This window comes from Colobus angolensis, unplaced genomic scaffold, assembly GCF_000951035.1.
Source record: "Colobus angolensis palliatus isolate OR3802 unplaced genomic scaffold, Cang.pa_1.0 Scaffold569, whole genome shotgun sequence".
In the NCBI taxonomy this organism is placed as follows: domain Eukaryota; kingdom Metazoa; phylum Chordata; class Mammalia; order Primates; family Cercopithecidae; genus Colobus; species Colobus angolensis.
This window is the reverse complement of record NW_012119254.1, coordinates 1,297,175-1,319,108: the sequence shown is the minus strand read 5'-3', so window position 1 is coordinate 1,319,108 and position 21,934 is coordinate 1,297,175. Positions and strand designations below refer to the sequence as shown.

At 36.5% G+C, this 21,934-nt stretch overlaps 1 protein-coding gene across 1 annotated transcript in view; it reads right to left on the bottom strand.

Moving 5' to 3' along the window:
- ABCB1 (ATP-binding cassette, sub-family B (MDR/TAP), member 1) overlaps positions 1–21,934 on the bottom strand; it is a 225,668-nt gene that overhangs the window by 54,980 nt on the left and 148,754 nt on the right. The window contains exons 6-9 of the mRNA XM_011961765.1: positions 17,376–17,406; positions 14,023–14,214; positions 13,310–13,481; positions 1,179–1,303 (exon numbers count right to left, since the gene is read on the bottom strand). Coding sequence (XP_011817155.1) covers positions 1,179–1,303; positions 13,310–13,481; positions 14,023–14,214; positions 17,376–17,406 — 520 coding nt within the window. The remainder of the gene's footprint in view (positions 1–1,178; positions 1,304–13,309; positions 13,482–14,022; positions 14,215–17,375; positions 17,407–21,934) is intronic.

The window sequence follows — 21,934 nt, the reverse complement described above, 5'->3', positions numbered from 1 at the left end:
GTTGTTTGTAACCTTACCCACCCCCATTAGAATTTAAGCTCCATGAGAGCCAGGGCTTTATTTCATTGAATATTTGCTCAGTCATTAAGCAGGACTCCTCATTTTATTAGTCAGACATATTTTAAATCAGAAGCAAAGACTTTAGCAAAAATCAAAATGGAACATAGATACCGCTTTCCTTTGAACTATGGCACTTAACCATTATAAATTATTCTCAGAGGACTATCTTTATATGTGTGAATATACCATATGAACAAGAGTACTCCAAACACATATGCACAGTTAAAAAAAAAAATATGCAGTGAATACTCATGTAAGTACACCTGAGATCAAGAAACAGAACACTGCCAGAACCACAGAATCCCCTGCTGTGTGTTTGGCTCTCCTCACACAACTTCTCATCTTCCCCAGAGCTAACCACTATTCTGATTTCTGAAAATTCCCTCGGTTTTCTTTATGGCTGTACCACACAATGTATAACCTCCTTAACCAATACAGTTTACTTTTTCACACTTTCAAATACATATATATTCATAAGATTGAAATGTTATAGCATCAGAATATTATAATTTATATTCAATTTTAAATAAAATCTGTTGCTGCTTAGAAATCAGTAATCTGATTTATATTATAAATTTCAATAAATTACCATCTATGCTCTCAGAAATCTAATAAAAGGGAAGAGTTGCAAGCATCATACTAAACAACATATAATATAAAAGATTTTGAACTTTTGTATACATAAGTGCTTTTTGGTTATATTTTTATCTTCCAAATCATGTAGCATATGTCAACTGAGTAGGGGCCTGGGCAGAAAGGAAAATGAACCACAGATTAAAATGTACCCATAGATCTTACACAAAATACTCAGTCAATCTTAGAGAATCACTAATTAACTTGATAGAGGAAAAAAATCAGAGGTAGAAAATACATTTCAGCCTTAGGAAACTATTTTTATGTTATTGCCCATCTAGAAACTCTTTGAATTAGCAGATAAAAGAAAAGTACAATTAGAATCGCAACTTTTCCAAAATATTAGTTATGCTGTAATATATCCATTAAGCTATTTCAGAAAACATATATATGGGAAAAATGCTTATAATTAACGCTATCAATCTGAAGGGCATATGAGAAGACAGAATTTAACATATCTATCCATTTAAAAAAGAAACTCAAACCTTTCAAGTTCTTTCTTTTGTCCTCCAAATGCAATCACAGTTCTAATTGCTGCCAAGACCTCTTCAGCTACTGCTCCAGCTTTTGCATAAGCTAAGAGTTCTTTATCAGTAAATGAAGACAGTATCTGTTTAAAAATACAATTTTGGATCATGAAAAAAAACACGTTAATTTTATCTTTTGTAAAGTAAAAATAAATGTATACATAAGTGCTGCCTATACATTAATGTATGTGTAGGCCAAAATCTGTCTTTTACTTGCCTTTGGTTATCATGTTCTATTTTTTAGTATCTATATTCACTTTGTAAGCTGCCCCAAATTCTTTTTGGACCGAGATAGTATATAATAAAATATATTAATTGAAAATTTTCTTTTCCCATTGAAAACCTCATAGATCCTCATTTAAAGAAATATAACTAGAACTTTTAGAAGATGATAAATTTCAGAAAAGAAAGTCTACACTACATTATAATTATAAACAAATATAGAAAACAGACATTATATCAAGAAAATATGGCATGCGTTCAACACAGTAATTGCTAATGGTTCTCTGGTTCAGAAGTGTCAAGGTGGGAGGCCAGAAGAATTCAGAGAACCAAGTACATATGGTGACTGACTTCAAGAAGGTCCATGCCAAAGAGTTTCCTCTGTTGGTGCTCTTGGGCAAAGCAATACATTCAGCCACCCAGGGAGGTCTTTGTTTTGTGGATACTCTTTGATCCTTCTGTTTGCTTCCTGACCATTTATTCTGTGGATGGAACAGTAGTGGATACTTTATATACACAGAAGCTCATTAATTCTTCTCAATTGCATAGTGAAGTGGCTATTATTTCCCCCACTTTACATATGAGGACATGGAAGCGTGAAAAAGTTAAATAATTTTCTAAGTGTAATATCCAGGATTCAAGCCTGAGTCCATAAGGTTTCATAGTCTGAATTAACAGCCACTGTAGGAAACCTCTCAATGAAACCAGCCACTGACGCATGAACTTATGTCCCAGAGGGTCCTATTATGGAAAGCTGGATCAATTGCAATGGGAAAAGGACTAAGGTTATTGCACCTAGAATGCTGAAGTGGTCAACTACCTAAATAAAGATTACCCATTACAGGCCAGGTGTGGTGGCTGACACCTGTAATCCCAACATTTTAGGATGCCAAAGACGAAGAATTGCTTGAACCCAGGAATTCTAGACCAGTCTGGGCAACATGGTAAGACCCTGCCTCTACAAAAAGTTTAAAAATTAGCTAGGTGTAGTGGCACATGCCTATTGTCTCAGCTACTCAGGAGGCTGAGGTGGGAGGATCGTTTGAGCCTAGGAGGTCGAGGCTGCAGTGAGCAGTGGTTGTGCCACTGTAGTCCAGCCTGGGCAACAGAGTGAGACCCTGTCCTCCCCACCCCTCCTCTAAAATTGCACAAAACCAATTTATTTTAAAAATTCTGATTAAATAGAATTATATTCTTTCAATGAAAAATTCACAGGCACTTGTGGACTCATTTATGTAAGCAACATTGGTCTACCCCTTCTTTGCATAAAAAGCTCAAAGTTATTTGGGTTTTAACAGTGGATTTCTCCCTTTCCTGTGTGTGAAAGTAAAAGGAGCTATGACAGCTAGAGGAATGGGTGGATGAAGGCAAATGAACGTTGATTAGTTATGTTCTAAGTGCAGACATTGTGCTGCACATACCTAACCTCTTCAGTACCCAAAATAATACTCCATTGATTCACTAGACATTCCTGACTTCTCAAAGCAATCTTCCTGGGGCTGTCCCACCGTATTTGCAGAACCATTCATGGTAGGAGGTCTGAGATAGGGTGGCCAGCACCATCCCTGAACAAACATCTGCAGAATAGAGGAGGCTCATACAACATGCTTTAGGAATGTTTTTCTGCTCCTTCTGAAACCTCGTGGTGCCACAACAATTGCCCACAATGGAGACAACCAATGATAGGAAGATCACTTCAAAGTGATACTTCAAAGAAATACTTTAAATTTAGGAGTTTTTTTTTATATGTTATTTTAATTTATTGTTAAATATATCAAATACCACAATGAATTCTACAAATCTAGTTCCCTTTTCCTTCTATGACTTTCCATCGTTATAAGCAGACAAAAGGATGGTAGAACCTTCATTAAGTGTTGTGTTTTTGAACAGATCATGTCCCTGAAGAGGAAAAAAAAAACAAACAACAACAAAAAAAACAAAGGCCCTTTAACCTATCCTATTATCATGGATATGAAAAGGCCAGGTGTGATGACTCACACCTATAGTCCGATAGTCCCAGCACTTTGGGATGCCAAGTGAGAGGATCACTTGAGGCCAAGAATTCAAGACCAGCCTGGGCAACACATGGAGACCCCATCTCTACAAAAAAATTAAAAACTAGCTGGACATAGTGGTATGCGACACAGTCATGATGCAGAACAATTCAGTCACAAGGATCCCTCAGGCTACCTTTTATAACCACAGCTGCCCCTATCCCTACCCCTTGCTTCTCCTCCTGTTCCCCATCACTTTTACTTCCTAGCAACCACTAATTTTTTGTCATCTTTATAATTCTGTCATCTCAGGAATGTTATATAAATGGAACCATGTGGTATAGAACCCTTTGGAATTGGTTTTTTCCACACAGCATAATTCTCTAGAGATTCATCCGGATTATTGCATGTATCAATAGCGCTTTCCTTTTCACCATTGGTTAGAATTCCATGGTATGGAAGAACTAGTTTGTTTAACCATTTATTTACCTGTTGAAAGAGATCTGGACTGCTTCCAATTTGGGGCTATGATGAAAAAAGCTGCTATAATCTTTTGTATACAAGTTTTTATGTAAACATAATCTTTTTCTCTCAGAAAAATGCCCACAAGTGCAGTTGCTGGATTGTATGGCAATTGTATGTTTAGTTTTATAAGAAACTGGAAAACTATTTTCCAGAGTGGCTGTACCATTTTACACTACCATCTGCAATCTATGAGTGATCCAGTTTCTCTGCATTCTCACCAGCATTTACGTCTCACTGTTTTTCATTTTAGCCATTCTGATAAATGCATTGTGATACCTCATTGGGTTTTAATTTAAATTTCATTGATGGCCAATGGTGCTGAACCATTTTTCATGTGCTTACTTGACATCTGTGTATCCTCTTTCCTGAAATGTCTGTCCTTATATTGAGTTTTGAGTCTTATTTATATATTCTAGATAATAGTTCTTTGTCACGTATGTGGTTTGCATATAATTATTTCTCTGTCTGTAGCTTGTCTTTTCATTCTATTAATATGGGCTTTACAGAGTAATTTTTTTTATTTTTATGAAGTATAATTTATTAATTTTTACTTTTAATGATTATGCTTTTGGTGTCAAGTCTAAGAACTCTGCCCAGGCATAGATTCCAAAGATTTCTTCCTTTTTTTTCCCTAAAAGTGTTATAGCTTTACATTTTACGTTTAAGTCCAAGATCCATTTTGAGTTAATTTTTATATAAAGTGTCAGGTTTAGGTTGAGCTTCTTCCTCTTCCTTCCCCTGCCTCCTCCTCCTCCTCCTCTTTGTTCTTCCTTTTTCCTTCTTCTTCCTTCTCCATCTCCTTCTTCTCTTTCTCTTCCTTCTTCTCCTTTTCTTTTTCTTCTTCTCTGGCACTATTTGTCAGACAGGATGTCCTTCCTCCATTCAATTACTTTTGCACCTTTGTCAAAAAAACAGCTAGACATATTTGCAGAGGTCTATTTCCAAGTTTTCTGTTCTGTTTCATTGATCTATGCATCTATCCTCTAGCAATACCACAACTTGATTCTTGTAGTTATACAGGAAGTCTTTATATGTGGTAGGTTTACTCCTCTCACTTTCATTATTCTCTGTGAAGACTGTTTTTGCTATTCTAGGACCTGTGTCTTTCCACATCAATTTTTAGAATAATGTTGCTTGTCTATGTCTACAAAAGGCCTTACTAGTATTTTTATAGGAATTGCCTTAGATTTACAGATCAGTGTGGAAAGACCTGACATGTTTATGTGGAGTCTTTTAATTCATGAAGATGCCATGTCTCTTTATTTAGTCTTTGCCTTCTCTAATCTGCATTTAATAATTTTCTGCATACAAATCCTGTATATGTTTTGCTAAGTGTTTATCAAAGTGTTTAATTTTATTTTGAGTGACTATAAATGGTATTATATTTTAGATTTTGGCTTCTGCATTTATTTTTGGTATGTAAAAATTCAATGGATCTGGTATCTTGTGACTTTTCCAAACTCAGCTAGGAGAATTTTTATAGATTCCTTGGGATTTTCCACATACAAAATCATGTTGTCAATAAATAGATATGCTTTTCTTTCTTTCTTTCCAATCTATATGCCTTTCATTTCTTTTTCTTGCCTTATTGCAATGGTTAGAAGTTTCAGTGTTTTGATTAAAAAGAGTGGTAAGAGTTAATTTGTTTTATTCCTGATCTTAGAGGAAAGCAGTCTTTCACCATTAATCATGATATCACACAAAGGGTTTTTGTAGATGATCTTTATAGAGTTGAGGTAACATTCCTCTATTCTTAACTTGCTGAGAACTGTTATTATCAGTGGGTGTTAGATATTCTCAAATGTTTCTTCTATGTCAATCTATATGATCATATGGTTTTTCTTCTTTGGCTTGTTTGTGTGGTAAATGATGTGAAAAATGATCAATTTTCAAATACTGAGCCAGCATTTTACAGTTGAAATGAGTCCCACTTGGCCATGATGTTTAATCCACCTTGCATTATTTTTTGTATATGGTGATAGGTAAAGGTACAGATTCATTCTTGCACCTATGGATAGCCAGTTTTTCCAGCAACATTTATTTAATAGTCTTTTCCTCATTGTTTATTTATGTAAGCTTTGTCAAAGATCAGACGGTTGTAGGTGTGTGGCTTTATTTCTGGATTCTCTATTGTGTTTCATTGGTCTATATGTCTCTTTTTGTACTGGTACCACGCTATTTCAGTTACTACAGTTTTGTAATATAGTTTGAAACTGGGTAATGTGATGCCTCTAGCTTCATTCTTTTTCTTTAGGATTGCTTTGGTTATTCAGTCTCTATTTTGGTTCCATATGAATTTTAGAATAGTTTTTTCTAATTATGTAAAAAATTACATTGGTAGTTTCAGAGGAATAGTGTTGAATCTGTAGATTCCTTTGGGCAGTATGGCCATTTTAATGCTATTAATTATTCCCATCCATGAACGTAGAATATTTTTTCTATTTGTGTCATCTATGATTTCCTTAAGCAGTATTTTGTAGTTCTCCTTGTAGAGATCTTTCATCTCCTTAGCTACAGGTATCCTTAGGTATTTTATTTTGTATGTATATTTCATTTTGTGTTGTGGCTATTGTACCTGGGACTGCATTCCTTATTTGGCTCTCAGCTTGAATGCCAGTGGTGTACAGACATGTTATTGATTTTTGTATATTAATTTTGTATCCTGAAACTTCACTGAATTTTTTTATCAGTTCTAGGAGCCTTTGGATGAGTTTTTACGGTTTTGTAGGTATAGAATTACATAATCAGTGAAGAGATATAGTTTGACTTCTTCTTTTCCTATGTGGATGACTTTTACTTCTTTCTCTTGCCTGGTTGCTCTGGCTAGGTCCTCCAGTACTATGTTGAATAGGTGAGACTGGGCATCCTTGTCTTCTTCCAGCTCTCAACAGGAATGCTTCCAGTCTTTGCCCATTCAGAATGATGCTGGATGTAGGTTTGCCATAGATGGTCTTATTAAATTTTGAGTTATGTTCCTTCAATGCCTAGTTTGTTGAGGGTTTTTTAATATGAAAGGATATTAGATTTTACAGAAAGCATTTTCTGCATCTACTGAGATGATCTTTTTTTGTTTTTAATTCTGTTTATTTAATAAATCATATTTATTAATTTGCATATGTTGAATCAACTTTGCATCCTAGGAATGAAGTCTACTTGATCGTGGTGAATTAACTTTTTGCTGTGCTGATGGATTTGGTTTGCTAGTATTTGTTGTTGAGGACTTCTGCATCTATGTTCATCAGGGATATTGGCCTGTACTTTTTTTTTTTTTTTCATTGTTTCTTTGCCAGATTTTGGTATCAGGATGATGCTGGCTTTGTAAAATGAGTTAGGGAACAGTCTCTCCTAGTTGATATTTTGGAAGAGTTTCAGTAGTATTGACACCAGCTCTTTTTGTGTGACTGGAAGAACTCAGCTATGAATCCATTTGGACAGGTGCTTTTTCTGATTGGTAGGTTTTTAATTACTGATTCAATTTCAGAGCTTGTTATTGCTCCATTCAGGGTTTCAATGTCTTCCTGACTGAATCTTGGGAAGTTGTGTGTTTGGAGAAATTTATCCATTTTCTCTAGATTTTCTAGTTTGTATGCATAAACGTGTTTATAATAGTCTTTGAGGATCTTTTGTATTTCTGAGATTAGTTCAAATGTCATCTTTTTATTTCTTATTGTGCTTATGTTGATCTTCTCTTTTTTCTTTATCTACTTAGTAGTCTATCAATCTTGTTTATCCTTTCAAAGAGCCAACTTTTAGGTTCATTAATCCTTTGTATGAATTTTTGCATAGCAATTTCATTCATTTCTACTTGATTTTAGTTATTTCTATTCTGCTATCTTTGCGGTTAGTTTTTTCTCATTTTTCTAGTTCCTCTAGGTGCAACATTAGATTGTTAATTTCAGATCTTTCTTGATGTAGACATTTAGCACTACAAACTTTCCTCTTAACATGGCTTTTACTGCATATTATAGATTTTGGTTCATCGTGTCTATTTTCATTGAATTTTTTGATATCTGTCTTAATTTTGTTGTTTATGCAAAAATCATTTAGGAGCAAGTTGTTTAATTTCCACATAATTTTTTGGTTTTAAGAAATCTCCTTGGTATTAGTTTCTATTTTTTTCCAGTATGGTCAGAAAATATGCTTAGTATGATTTAGATTTTTTTGAATTTATTGAGACTTACTTTATGGCCGAGCATGTGGTCAATCATAGAGCATGTTCCATGTATAGATGAGAAGAATGTATACTCTGTAGTTGTTGGGTGGAGTATTCTGTAGATGTCTATTAGGTAGGTGCAACTGGTCAAGTGTTGACTTTAAGTCCAGAATTTCTTTGTTAGTTTTCTGCCGTGATGATCTGTCTAATGCTCTCAGAAGGGGTGTTGAAGTTCCCCCCCATTATTGTGTGGCTGTCTCAAGTCTTTCCACAGGTCTAGAAGTACTTGTCACATGAATCTTGATGCTCCAACATCAGGTGCATATATATTTAGAATAGTTAAGTCTTATTGTTGAGTTGAACCCTTTATCATTATGTAAGGCTCTTCTTTGCCTTTTTAAACTCTTGCTGGTTTAAAGTCTATTTTAACTGATGTAAGGATAGCAATCCCTGCTTGCTTTCTATTTGCATGACAGATCTTTCTCTAACCCTTTACCGTGAACCTGTGGGTGTCATTACATGTGAGAAGAGTCTCTTGAAGACAGCAGGCAGTTGAGTTTTGTTTATTTCAATTCAACTTGTCACTATGTGCCTTTTAAGTGGGTTGTTTAGATAATTTACATTCAAGGTTAATATTGATATGTGAAGTTTTAATCCTGTCATGTTTTTAGCTAGCTGTTTTGTAGACTTGATTGTGAACTTGCTTTATAGAGTCTTTGGAGCATGTATGTAAGTATGTTTTTCTGATAGCAGGTATTTTTCTTTTGTTTCTATGTTTAGAATCTTTAGACTTAAGGATCTCTTGTAAGGCTGGTCTAGTGGTAGTGAATTCCACTAGCATTTGCTTGTCTGAAAAAGATTTTATTTCTCCTTTGCTTATGAAGCTTAGTTTAGTGGGAAATGAAATTCTTGGTTGGAATTTCTTTCCTTTAAGAAGGCTGACCATAGGACTCTCATCTCGTCTTGCTTGCAAGCTTTCTGCTGAGAAGTCTGCTGTTAGCCTGATGGGGTTCCCATTGTAAGTGACCCTTTTCTCTAGCTGCCTTTAAGGTTTTTTCTTTCCTGTTGACCTTGGAAAATTTGATGAATGCGTGTCTTGGGAATGGTCGCAAGTAACCTATTTGAGATTAGCTCAGCTTCTTGGATCTGAAGTATTGCTTTTCATCATCAAATATGGGAAATTTTCAGTTATTATTTCTTCAAATATTCCTTCAGCTTCACTCTCATTTTCCTCTACTTTTGGTACTGTGATGACACAAATGTGGGACTTTTTGTTATCGTCCCTCAGGTCCTTGGAGTTCTTTTTTTATTATTTTATTTGTTTCAGAATGGGTGAATTCTATTGTTCTAACCTCCAGGTTCACTAATTCTATGCTGCCATCTCCAACTGCTTAGGTTAAGTCCATCTAGCATGACTCTTATTTCTGTTGTTGTATATCTCTGTTCTCTAATTTCACTGTTCTTTTTAATAAATTCTATTACATTGAGGATTTTTTTTCTATTGTTTCAAAAGAATTCGTATTCGATTAGTAAAGAATTTTTATGATGACTGTTTAAAAATCATCGTCAGATAATTCCAGCACCTGATTTATCTCAGTGTTGATGTCAGGTAATTGTTGTTAGTTTGTTTGTTTGTGTGCTAATTTTCCTCATTCAAGTTGTGATTTTCTTGACTCTTGGTATGACAGGCAACTTTCTATTGTAACCTGGACATTCTGACTATTATGTTAGGAGACTCTGTCTCCTATTTAAATATGCCTTACTGTAGTGTTAAGAGGTAAATTTATAGCACTAAAGGCCCACACCAAAAAGTTAGAAAGACCTCATTGATAACCTAACATCACAACTAAAATAACTGGAGAACCAAGAGCAAACAAATCCCAAGGCTAGCAGAAGACAAGAAATAACCAAAATCAGAGCTGAACCAAAGGAGACTGGGACAAGAAAAACCATCAAAAGATCAACGAATCCAGGAGCTGGTGTTTTTACAAAATTAATAAAATGGACAGACCAGTAGTTAGACTAATAAAAAAGACAAGAGAGGAGATTCAAATAAACACAATCAGAAATGACAAGGAGGATGTTACCACTGACCCCACAGAAATACAAACCACCATCAGAGAATATTATGAACACCTCTGTGCACATAAACTAGAAAATCTAGAATAAATGGATAAATTACTGGACACATACATCCTCCCAAGACTGAACCAGGAAGAAATAGAATCCCTGAACAGACCAACAAAGAGTTCTGAAATTGAGGCAGTAATAAATAGCTTACCACCCCCAAAAAAAGTCGAGGACCAGATGAATTCATGGCTGAATTCTGCCAAATGTAAAAGAAGAGCTGATACCATTCCTACTGAAAATGTTCCAAAAAATTGAGGAGGACGGACTCCCCTCTGACCCATTCTATGAGGCCAGCATAATCCTGATACCAAAGCCTGGCAGAGATACAACAACAAAAAACTTTGCCAATATCCTTGATAAGCATTGACACAAAAATCTTCAACAAAATCCTGGCAAACTGAATTCAGCAGCACATCAAAAAGCTTATCCACCATGATCAAGTAAGCTTTGTCCTCAGGATGCAAGGTTGGTTCAACAGATGCAAATCAATAAATGTGATTCACCACATAAACAGAAACTAAAGACAAAAAGCACACGCTTATCTCAATAGATGCAAAAAAGGCTTTCAATAAAATGCAACATCCACTCATGATCAAAACTCTCAACAAACAAGATATTAAAGGAACACACCTCAAAATAATAAAAGCCATCTATGACAAACTTATAGCTAACATTATACTGAATGGGCAAAAGCTGGAATCATTCCCCTTGAAAACTGGCACAAGACAAGGATGGAATCAACCTAAATGCCCATCAATGATAGACTGGATAAAAAAAATATATATATATATATATGGTACATAGACACCATGGAATACTATGCAGCCATAAAAAAGAATGAGATCGTGTCCTTTGCAGGGACATGGATGGAGCTGAAGGCCATTATCCTGAGCAAACTAACTCAGGAACAGAAAACTAAATACTGCATGTTCTCACTTATAAGTGGGAGCTAAATGATGAGAACACATGGATACATAGTGGCGAACAACACACACTGGGGCCTATTAGAGGGTGGAGAGTGGGAGGAAGGAAACAGTCAGTAAAAATAACTAATGGGTACTAGGGTTAGTACTTGGGTGATGAAATAATCTGTAATAACAAACCCCCATGACACAAGTTTCCTATGTAACAAACCTGCACTTGTACCCCTGAACTTAAAATAAAAGTTTTAAAAAGTTAAAATAAAATAAACCTGCTTTACTCTAGCAGGCAGTTGCTCTATTTAAGTTTAGCATGATAGTATTGGCCTACTTTTGTGAGATGTGGTTCCAGGAGTGGTTTAATATTCAGAGTGTTTGTAGTATTATTTTGGTTGGCTTGATTTATGTGACACTTCTGGGGCTCCCACTGGCCCCTGCTTCTGCTGCTTGAGTGGGTGAAAGTGGTTTTTCAAGATCAGACTGCCAGATCGAGGAAGAGTGTGGTGGTTTCCCGTACCAATGCCCTCTAGTGCCCTAGTGTCTCTGGGCGCTGGGAAGACAGTCTTGGGCACAAAGTACAAAAGAGGCTTCCTGGGCCAGGTCACTTGCTGTGACTGGGTCCCTTTCTGCTATGTCTGTTTGCTTCTGTGTCTCTAGGTTTGAGGGTAGAGCCTCAGGCTCACAGACACAAAGAGGCTTCCCAGACCCAGAGTGAACCACATTTCTTTTTTAATATGATTGACATCCAAAGAATTTAAGAAACTTGTTTGAAATCATACCAAAATTGTAATGCTACGTGGGGATTAAAGCTTGGGTCTCTAGCAGCCAGCCTGGGGCTCCTTTTACTAAATAAATAACATGTGAAGCAATGCATAATTAATCATTAAAAGACTGACTCATGGTCTGTTTTTAATCTTAACTTAAAACAGACATCAATACGTTTTAAGTAGTTTTTCAGTAAATACTGATGTGAAGAGTTTGCCACCTAACTTGCTTAACATTCTAGTATACAGAAAAATCAATTGACAACAAGCTTTTGCCAAATATTTTAGTTAACTGATAATCCCCAGAAACATTATTTGAACTCTATGTTACTCTAAGCAAAAAATTAACACAGACCTCAGAACTTTTTTCTCTGTAAAATGAGATAATATCTATACTTCAGAAAGAAAACACAGGTATTTGCCTGACAATAAATGCTCAATAAATGATAATTATTCTTTGCAGAAACAAAATAATATCCATTATACAAGGTTAAAATTTCTAAAGTTTCTTAATACTCACAGCCTGACTTATTTTGTGTGATGCTTGGCTTTGGTTGTCCATTCATTACTTTTGCTACATGAATTTATATTGCCTTCTCTAAGTTGTGCTGAACTCCACAAAAATTACAAATTACCGGGCCAATTTCTCTACTGAAAATACACTCATACAAAATCAGTTTAAAATTCACACTATGTTCACCTTGAAATGGAAAATAAGTTTTAAAAGATCACTGGAAACGTGTGCTGAGGTAGAGAGGGCCACTTCTACCTCTCCGCCTTCATCACAGGAGAAAGAGCTAAAGGCTAAGGATTTATATGCATCCTTAGGGACTAGAAAGTATCTATTTTCTTAAATTATTTTATAACCAAAAATTTAACTATGCATGAATGCTGACCAAACTGTAAAATCAATTTAAAAATTAAACAAAAATCTAGAAAGCCAAAAACATTAAAGTAAAAAGAAATGTTAATTGAATGGGACATCTGTTGCTCACTAAACTTGAGTCGCTACTTGCTATGTGAATAGGGCATCATCCACTAGAGAGCACGGTTCTTTGGAGCTCAGCAAGTTTTTTTGTTTGTTTGTTTGTTTTGTTTTTGTTTGTTTGTTTTCTCACAAAAGCAGAAGATAGATATGAGAGCTACATTCTTCTTTCTCATCCTTTCCCCAAGTAATCACATGGCCAAGAGCAGCATGGAGTCTTGGCAGGGGTAGTACTCAGTGAGTCTGGATATGCTTATCCAGCTGATTTTGAACAGAAAATGTAAAAGTAACAAGTACAGAATCAGAGTCATCATGTAGTAAAAAGACCTTTCCATAGGGTGAGAGCAGGAAGTGGGAAGGTACAGTTCAAAATCTGGATTCACAGGCTTCACCTACCTTTGCCCAGACAGCAGCTGACAGTCCAAGAACAGGACTGATGGCCAAAATCACAAGGGTTAGCTTCCAACCACGTGTAAATCCTACTATAAACCCAGTGAAAAATGTTGCCATTGACTGAAAGAACATTCCAATTTTGTCACCAATTCCTTCATTAATCTTGGAGACATCACTAAAAGAACAGATAGTATTAGAAATAAATAAATGTCAGAATTGTAAACAACAACTTTTCTTCTGAAGCCTATTTTGAGTGTAGGGTAGTTTATAGCTAGAGCATTTTGTGCCTATGCTTTGTTTTATTTAGCAGGGTATAAGTTTCTATTAGGAAATTTGTCATTAACAACAAAAATCCATAGACACATGGCCCCAGGAAATGGACATCATATACATAAGAAGTATTCAAACTAGGAATTTCAAATTGCTCAGAAATTTCCTCAGAAAGTATCTTGTTTTGCTCTACTGCACATTCTCAGAGGATTTCTTCATTCTGGCAAAGTCCAGACCTTATTCAATGCTAGTCATGCAGGTGCCCTTATGCCCATCAAGGTACTAGGAACAAAAGGATGCACATGACATCGTTGCTGCTTAGAAGGAATTTTGTCTCATAAGTACCTTTGAGTGGTACACTAACATCTCCTAACAGATGTGATGACATCTATTTCATTTTACTAATAAGAACCACATCCAAGTTCAACATAAAACTAAATACTTACTCTGTAAGCCGGGTGTTAAGCTCCCCAACATCGTGCACATCAAACCAGCCTATCTCCTGTCGCATTATAGCATGAAAAAACTGTTTTCTAATTTTGTGTATTTGTCTTCCAGCTGCCAGGCACCAAAATGAAACCTGAATGTAAGCAGCAACCAGCACTCCAGCACCAATTCCACTGTAATAATAGGCATACCTGAAAAACAAGAACACTGCACATGCTCTCTGTTTCCTAATCAATGTACCTTTTCCAAAGAGACCCCTCATTCCTATTTTTTTACTTATCTGGGTATCTAGCCATCCTTAACAAATAAGAAGCGGCTGTAACAAGCAGAGTTATAGTCACCATCCAACTACGTCTGCACCACTATGGCGAAATGGTTAAGAATGGTTTCTGCTTTGGCTCAAATCCCAGCTCTTCACTTCACTGCTATGTAATGTTAGGCAAGCTGTTCAACTTTTCTAAGCCTCAGGTTTCTAATTAGTAAAACAGAGATAAAAATACTCATGCACAAAATATACTTGGACCAGTGCCCAGCACATAGTAAGCACTCAGAGAATGCCAGTTACTGTGAAAGATGGTGTGGTGTATTGGGGAATCACAGCATCAGGTAAGACCCACCATTGTAATATTGTCTATTTTTATTACATTAGCATCAGTTGATGAGTGCACTGGGTTGGTCTCTGTACACTGGAGATGAAAAGAAGTGACAGAACTTGTCAGAAAGTGAGATCAAGAAATGGAAATAATCCCTTGGCCTTTTGGGCTAGGGATTATCCCTTATGCTATTAATCTAGTATTTTAGATGCCAAGAGACAACTGAAAATGTTAAAACGTAGTTTTATTTCATTTGCCCAACTGGCCATCGTGAGTTATCCTAAAATGCTTAACAAATCAAATAGTGGCCTTTCCAATTTAAATTCTAGTACTAAAAAGCATGAGCATTGTCTTAAAAACAGACCTTTGATCAATCTAGAAATTCTGAATTAATGTTTCCTTGCTCTGAGTGTTCATATTTAAAAAAGCAAACAGGCTGGGCATGGTGGCTCATGCCTGTAATCCTAGCACTTTGGGAGGCCGAGGCAGACAGATCACAAGGTCAGGAGTTTGAGACCAGCTTGGCCAATATGGTGAAGTCCTGTCTCTACTAAAAACACACAAAAAAAAAAAGAAAAAAAAAAATTAGCTGGGTGTGGTGGTGCACACATGTAATCCCAGTAACTCAGGAGGCTGAGGCAGGAGAATCGCTTGAACCCAGAAGGCAGAAGTTGAAGTGTGCAGAGATCGTGCCACTATACTCCAACCTGGGAGACAGAGCAAAATTCCATCTCAAAAAAAAAAAGCAAACAATTATTGGGCTTCACTAAACAATTAATTTTTAGGTTAAAGGCAAACATTCTAAAATGAAATACAGTATTCTAATATTCCCACTTTTAAAACTTCACTACTTACCATCTTCAAATTAAACTGTGTGTTTGAATCATGCAGAAGCTATAAAGATGGCTAGGTAACAAGCAGACAGTCTCTGACATTGCTGTTCACAATTCAGTACTCAGCCCATCAGGAATCTTGAGAAACAAGTCTTCCCCAATCTCTACCTTGTAACTTACAATGCATTTATCAAGGAAGATGTAACTAAAGCACTAAGTTTTAGTTAACAGATAACTCAATCACTAATTACTATCTAAGTGTTCATGATACAGCAAGAGATAGTATTCTAAGTGTTCATTATATAGCAAGAGATAGCTAATAGAAACCCCACATCACAAGCAGAACTCATGCTTTGAGAATAAGTTAAAGTATTTTAAACTGTCAGTGTATGTTTACTCAAAAGTGTATGATTAAAAGACATTCTGTTTCATTTTCCCCAATGTAAAAAACAATGCCCCACCACAGGAATATTTGGAGGTATTTACTTCTTGACTTTCAAAATACTATCAAGTGTCTCCATTTTCGGCAGGGCATGGTGGCTCACACCTATAATCCCAGAACTTTGGGAGGCCAAGGGGGGTTAATCACCTGAGGTCAGAAGTTCAAGGCCAGCCTGGGCAACATGGTGAAACTCCGCCTCTACTAAAAATATAAAAATTAGCCGGTGTAGTGGCACCCACCTGTAAACCCAGTGGCACACGCCTGTAAACCCAGCCGCTTGGGAAGCTGAGGCACAAGAATCGCTTGAACCCGGGAATTGAAGGTTGCAGTGAGCCGAGATCGTACCACAGCACTCCAGCAAAAAAGGTATCTATTTTTTTCAAATGTACCAGATCATTTACACCATAATGTAGAATCATTTTCTTCTGATTCACCTACACATACCTTTGGACTTCTGTTATAAGCTGTTCTGGGGAATAAACTTCAAGATATGTAAATCATTAGCCAAAAGATTCCCCAGTGTGAGTTAAGAACAGAGTGACTATATTTATTCTGGGATGTTTTATTTTATTGTTCAGAATCAGATGTTGAGTTAAAAAAATTCCTTTTGGCTGCTTTCATTATCATGTCATGTCTGAAAACATCCAGGAAACAAATTAAGAATTATAAGCCATTGAAAATAATTATTCTCTCTCTCTATTTTTTTTTTTTTTTTTGGTGGGGGACAGTGTCCTGCTCTTTCCTCCAGGCTGGAGTGCAGTGATGTGATCATAGCTCACAGCAGCTTTGAACTCCTGGGCTCAAGCGATCCTCTCACATCAGCCTCCCAAGTAGCTAGGACTGTAGATATGTGCCACCACACCTGGCACATATATATTGCAGAAAATAATGATTCTTAATTCAACTACATTTTAAAGGCTACTTTAAACTCTTCTAATTTCCTTATATATTAACACGATATTCTATATTGATCAATGTCTATTTTTTTTTTTTGAGACGGAGTCTCGCTCTGTCGCCCAGGCTGGAGCGCAGTGGCCGGATCTCAGCTCACTGCAAGCTCCGCCTCCCGGGTTTACGCGATTTTCCTGCCTCAGCCTCCCGAGTAGCTGGGACTACAGGCGCCCGCCACCTCGCCTGGCTAGTTTTTTGTCTTTTTTAGTAGAGACGGGGTTTCACTGTGTTAGCCAGGATGGTCTCGATCTCCTGACCTCGTGATCCGCCCGTCTCAGCCTCCCAAAGTGCTGGGATTACAGGCTTGAGCCACCGCGCCTGGCCGATCAATGTCTATTTTAAGCTTAACCCTAACTTTTGCATACCTTATGCAGCCAATTCTTTTCTTAAAAAATCTACACATATCCTCCCCAAAACTAACAAGAGTATTGTTCTCCTCAAAATTTCTAAGATAATAATGCAAAATTTTAAACATTTCTACAACTTGATGAATATAGAAAAGCTTAACAATAGTAAGTAGAATGTCTAATTACCTGGTCATGCTTTCCTCCAGATTCACATCACCTAGACCACCACAAAACAAACATATACCATTTACGTCTCTTTAGTCTCCATTAAAAATAAACATGTAAAAATGAATCAAACTCATTTCACTTAATGATTTACACAAAAATAGGTCAAACTGACTCAGTTTTAATTGTGTGTAAGCATTATGGCATTCATTCAAATATTTCTCTGCTGACTGTGTGCAACCACATATACACTAATTCAATGATTTCTTTGTTTGCAAGAAGAAACCCACATTTGGTAAGAGGTAGTCTGTCAGCAGAAATATCAGTGTTCTTGAATTAAAATATTTTTTGGAATATCACTCCAAGATCCCATAAAAGAAAAATCTCTTGTCCTGATAAATGCCATTGCATACTAAGGTACATATTTAAAATCTAATACTGCATTTTTCCAGTTTTATTCTTATTTAAAAATATCAAATACAAAGAACAGTGTAATAAACATCAGTGAGCTCATCACCCAATATCAGCAAATGCTAACATTTTTGGGACAAAAAGTACATTATAAAAGTATTTCATAACTTTACCCCAACACACAGAAACACACACAGACACACACACACACGAGCACTGTTCAACATTTTGGTGTGTACATTTTCAGATTTTCTTTTATGTATGTATGTATATGCACACAAATACACACTTATTTTCTAACAATGGAGTCATAGTTCACATTCAGTGACCAAATTTTTTCCTATCAGTATATAAATGTGTATATCTATTTTTTTCAATGTTGCAACTATTTCACTTGTTTCCAATATTTTACTGTTACAAGCAATGCTGTGTTAAACATACTTATACACATAGGTTATAAATGTACAAAGAGTAAATATTTTCTAGGATAAATTATCACAATTGAGACTGCAAAAAGTTATGCTAAAATGAAAGAGCCTGTTTCAGATGAGTCTGATTTCGACAGGTATGGAAAAGAGGGGAAAAAATATTTCTAGCAAAGTGAACAATATAGACAAAAGTCAACGGCAAGTTTGAAGAATGCGTAAGTCTGTTTTTGACGGGGGAGGAAGTGTGTTGTGTGGATGGAGGGAGGTGGTTATGTAGCTGGAAAGATAATCTGGGTCCTGCAGGTATGGTGCAAGAAAACAGACCAGCAGTCGTTCGACAGCTTTGAGCAAAATAGGATATAACTAGAACTATGTTCTAAGAGAGTTTAGCCACCAGCAATGTATACGATTAACTGGAATGTGGAGAGACTAAGAGACTTGAGCTACTATAACTATATAGGGAAAGAGAGTATAAATGAGAATAGAAAAGAAAGCACGTACTTACAAGATTTATAGAGGAAGAAGTTACAGGACTTAGCAACTGATAGAATAGAAGTAGAGAGAATAAAAATTTTTTAAAATTATCAAAACATCAAGCCTAAGCATTTGGAGAATGCTAGTGTCATGGTGGGAAACAAGAATTCAGCAAAAAGACTTGCTCTGGTCAGAGGAGAGATTATTAGTTTCGTCTTGAACATTTTTGTTTTGCAGTGCCTGGCACATTCAATTGCAGATGTCCAATAAGTAGTCAGACTGTAACTTTCCAGTTTTAGAGAGTTCAGATCTAAAGATTCAGGATTCATGTGCTGGAGGCCATAGCTAAATCCATTTCTCCTTACCCATAAGGACAGGCCAGCAGATAAGGAGAAAACAGCAGGCCAAGCACAGAATCCTGGAGAAAACTCCACTAAAGGGTAAGACAGAAAGTAAGGAAGAAACAAAGAGATGCAGAAGCATAGCAAAACATGCAAGAGGTATTCTTGACTGCTTTGCCTTATGTCAATACAACAATAAACTTTTTCAGATTGAATTTTTATTTAAATCAGTTGTGAGATGTCTTCTGCTCCACATTTTCAAAAATGAAACAGGACACTGAATAGTCAGGTGAGGATTTTTCTCCAAATCAATCTTGGGAAACCTTACATTATCTATCTTATCTATTTACCAGGAAATGTCTCTATATAGTATTAATTGTTGCCAGTATGTCACTACCAAATCAAGACCATTTTCCAAGTCTAACTAAATATCTGTTTTCTACTCATTGCTTTTACCAGTTTTCTCAATTCTCAAGATAAGAAACCAAGATAATTTAAACAAATGTTCTTCAGCAATGATGTCTTCTAAGTCTACAGTCATTTCTAAATAGCTCAAAAAGTAAACAACTTTGTTCAAGGTCAAAATTGCCTCCTTTATGTTTGTATGTCCAATTATACCATACTTATAGCTTCAACCATCAAAATACATAGAAAGCAAGTCTAGCACCAAGTTCCTTTTATTTGTGCTTTGCCTATCAAAGTGTACCAGTCAAAATAAAAATCGGGCATTCAACAAAGAAGTATAAATACTTCTATAATAAAGACACATGCATGCATATGTTCATTGTAGCACTATTCACAATAGCAAAGACATGGAATCAACCTAAATGCCAATCAATGACAGACTGGATAAAGAAAATGTCGTACATAGATGCCATGGAATACTATGCAGCCATAAAAAAGAATGAGATCATGCCCTTTGCAGGGACATGGATGGAGCTGGAGGCAATTATCCTTAGCAATCTAACACAGGAAGAGAAAACCATATACCATGTTCTCACTTATAAGTAAGAGCTAAATTATGAGAACACATGGACATACAGAGGGGAACAACACACACTGGAGCCTTTTGGAGTGTGGAGGGTGGGGGAGGGAGAGAATCAGGAAAAAAAACTAGTAGGTACTAGGCTTAATACCTGGGTGATGAAGTAATCTGTACAAAAAAAAAAAAAAAAAAAACCCATGATACACGTTTACCTATGTAACTGTATTAGTCTGTTAGTATGCTGCTAATAAAAACATATCCGAGACTGGGTAATTTATAAAGAAAAAAAGGTTTAATGGACTGACAGTTCTACGTGGCTGGGGAGGCCTCACAATCATGGCAGAAGGCAAAGGAGGGGCAAAAGCATGTCCTACATGGTGACAGTCAAGAGGGCACATGCAGGGGAACTCCCATTAATAAAACTATCATCCTTTATGTAGTGGACTGTCATTGAAGGTTCTCACCAGTGTGTAGGAGCTTATTATCCTGGTTCTTTTACTTCTACCACTCTGATGCTTCTCCTTTAGTCTCAGTATTGACCCCTATGTTCTCCCTCTTTCCTACACACTGGTGTTTCCCAGAACTCTATGCAGGCTCCAGGCTGCTCTCAGCCACTTTCACAGCTTCAGTGACTCCAAAATCTATCTAGCACTATTCAAATCCTCTCTCTCTTCACAGTTAATGCTCTGGTTCAAGTCCTCATCATTTCTTACCTCTCCTGTAACAAGACTACTATAACTAATCTTTCTGCCCCAGTTAGGTCTTCAGATTGTCCCCAGATTTTATATTTGAAAGCAAAAATATAATCATAGTGCTTCCATTGATAACCTTCAATAACAGTCCACTACATAAAGGATAAAGATCAAGATTCATGGTACATCACATTAGCTCCTTTGCAATTTTGCCACAATATACACATGAAAGAAAATATGTCTGAAGCACCAACAATGATTACCAGATATTTTCTTTATCCCCACACCTATCTCCTCATTTCAGAAGCTAGATCACTGTGCAGTCACTGTCTTCAGAGAGGGCTGCTGCTGCATTAAAAAAAAAAATATATATATATATATATATATATATTGTGTAGGTTTCTTCTTGGCTTTTATATTCCCAAAGCCTATGCCTTTGAGGGTTGGAGAGGAAACTGAGCATGACAGAATATTTTGTTTAAATTTTATGAGATTAAGCTCCACCCTTTAGATTGAAAAAATATTTTCCACATGCTGAGAAAATAAGCAGTTAAGAATTGCTGACTACATAGGCACTGGAGGGTCCAGGAAAAAGAAACCTGCCTCCTGTCACCTAAGCAGACCCTAGAGCAAGACCTCAGGAAAGGAAATGTGTAGCAAGTTGAAGGGATGGCTTTAGAACAGCTTCCAAGAGTCTCCTTGGACCTAGAGAGACAGGGAAGGAACAGAATGACATCAAAGCTTTTAAGAGAGGAGGATGAAAAAGCTTGATGGAATGCCTGTGTAGACAATGATGCTGAACACCACTTGGCCTTCTCACTCATCTGAAACTATGTTGGCCTCCAAGACACACCCCAGGGAAAGGTGAGGCCTACCCCAAAACAACTGAGATTGGGTTTTTACCACATTTACTGAAGAGGGACTCAAAATGGAAATTATGTTATATAAAATAAAAGTTATGATTTTAGCACACTTGGATTCTGGAATAATAGTTACATTTGCTGCATCCCTTTCTAGCCTCAACTCACTTCACTCCCTCAACCCCATCTTCACCAGTTTTCCCCACTTCTGTGTAGCCCTGGCTGTAAGCACACCAAAGGGTTTACTGTTCCCTAACTATCCTATTTGCTTCCTTCAAGGCTTTATCCATTCTGCTTTCTCTGACTGGAATGCCCTTTATCAAAATTTTTCTCCTGGAATATACTTTTCCTCCATGAATAAACTAAAGTATTACATCGTCTTACCCCTA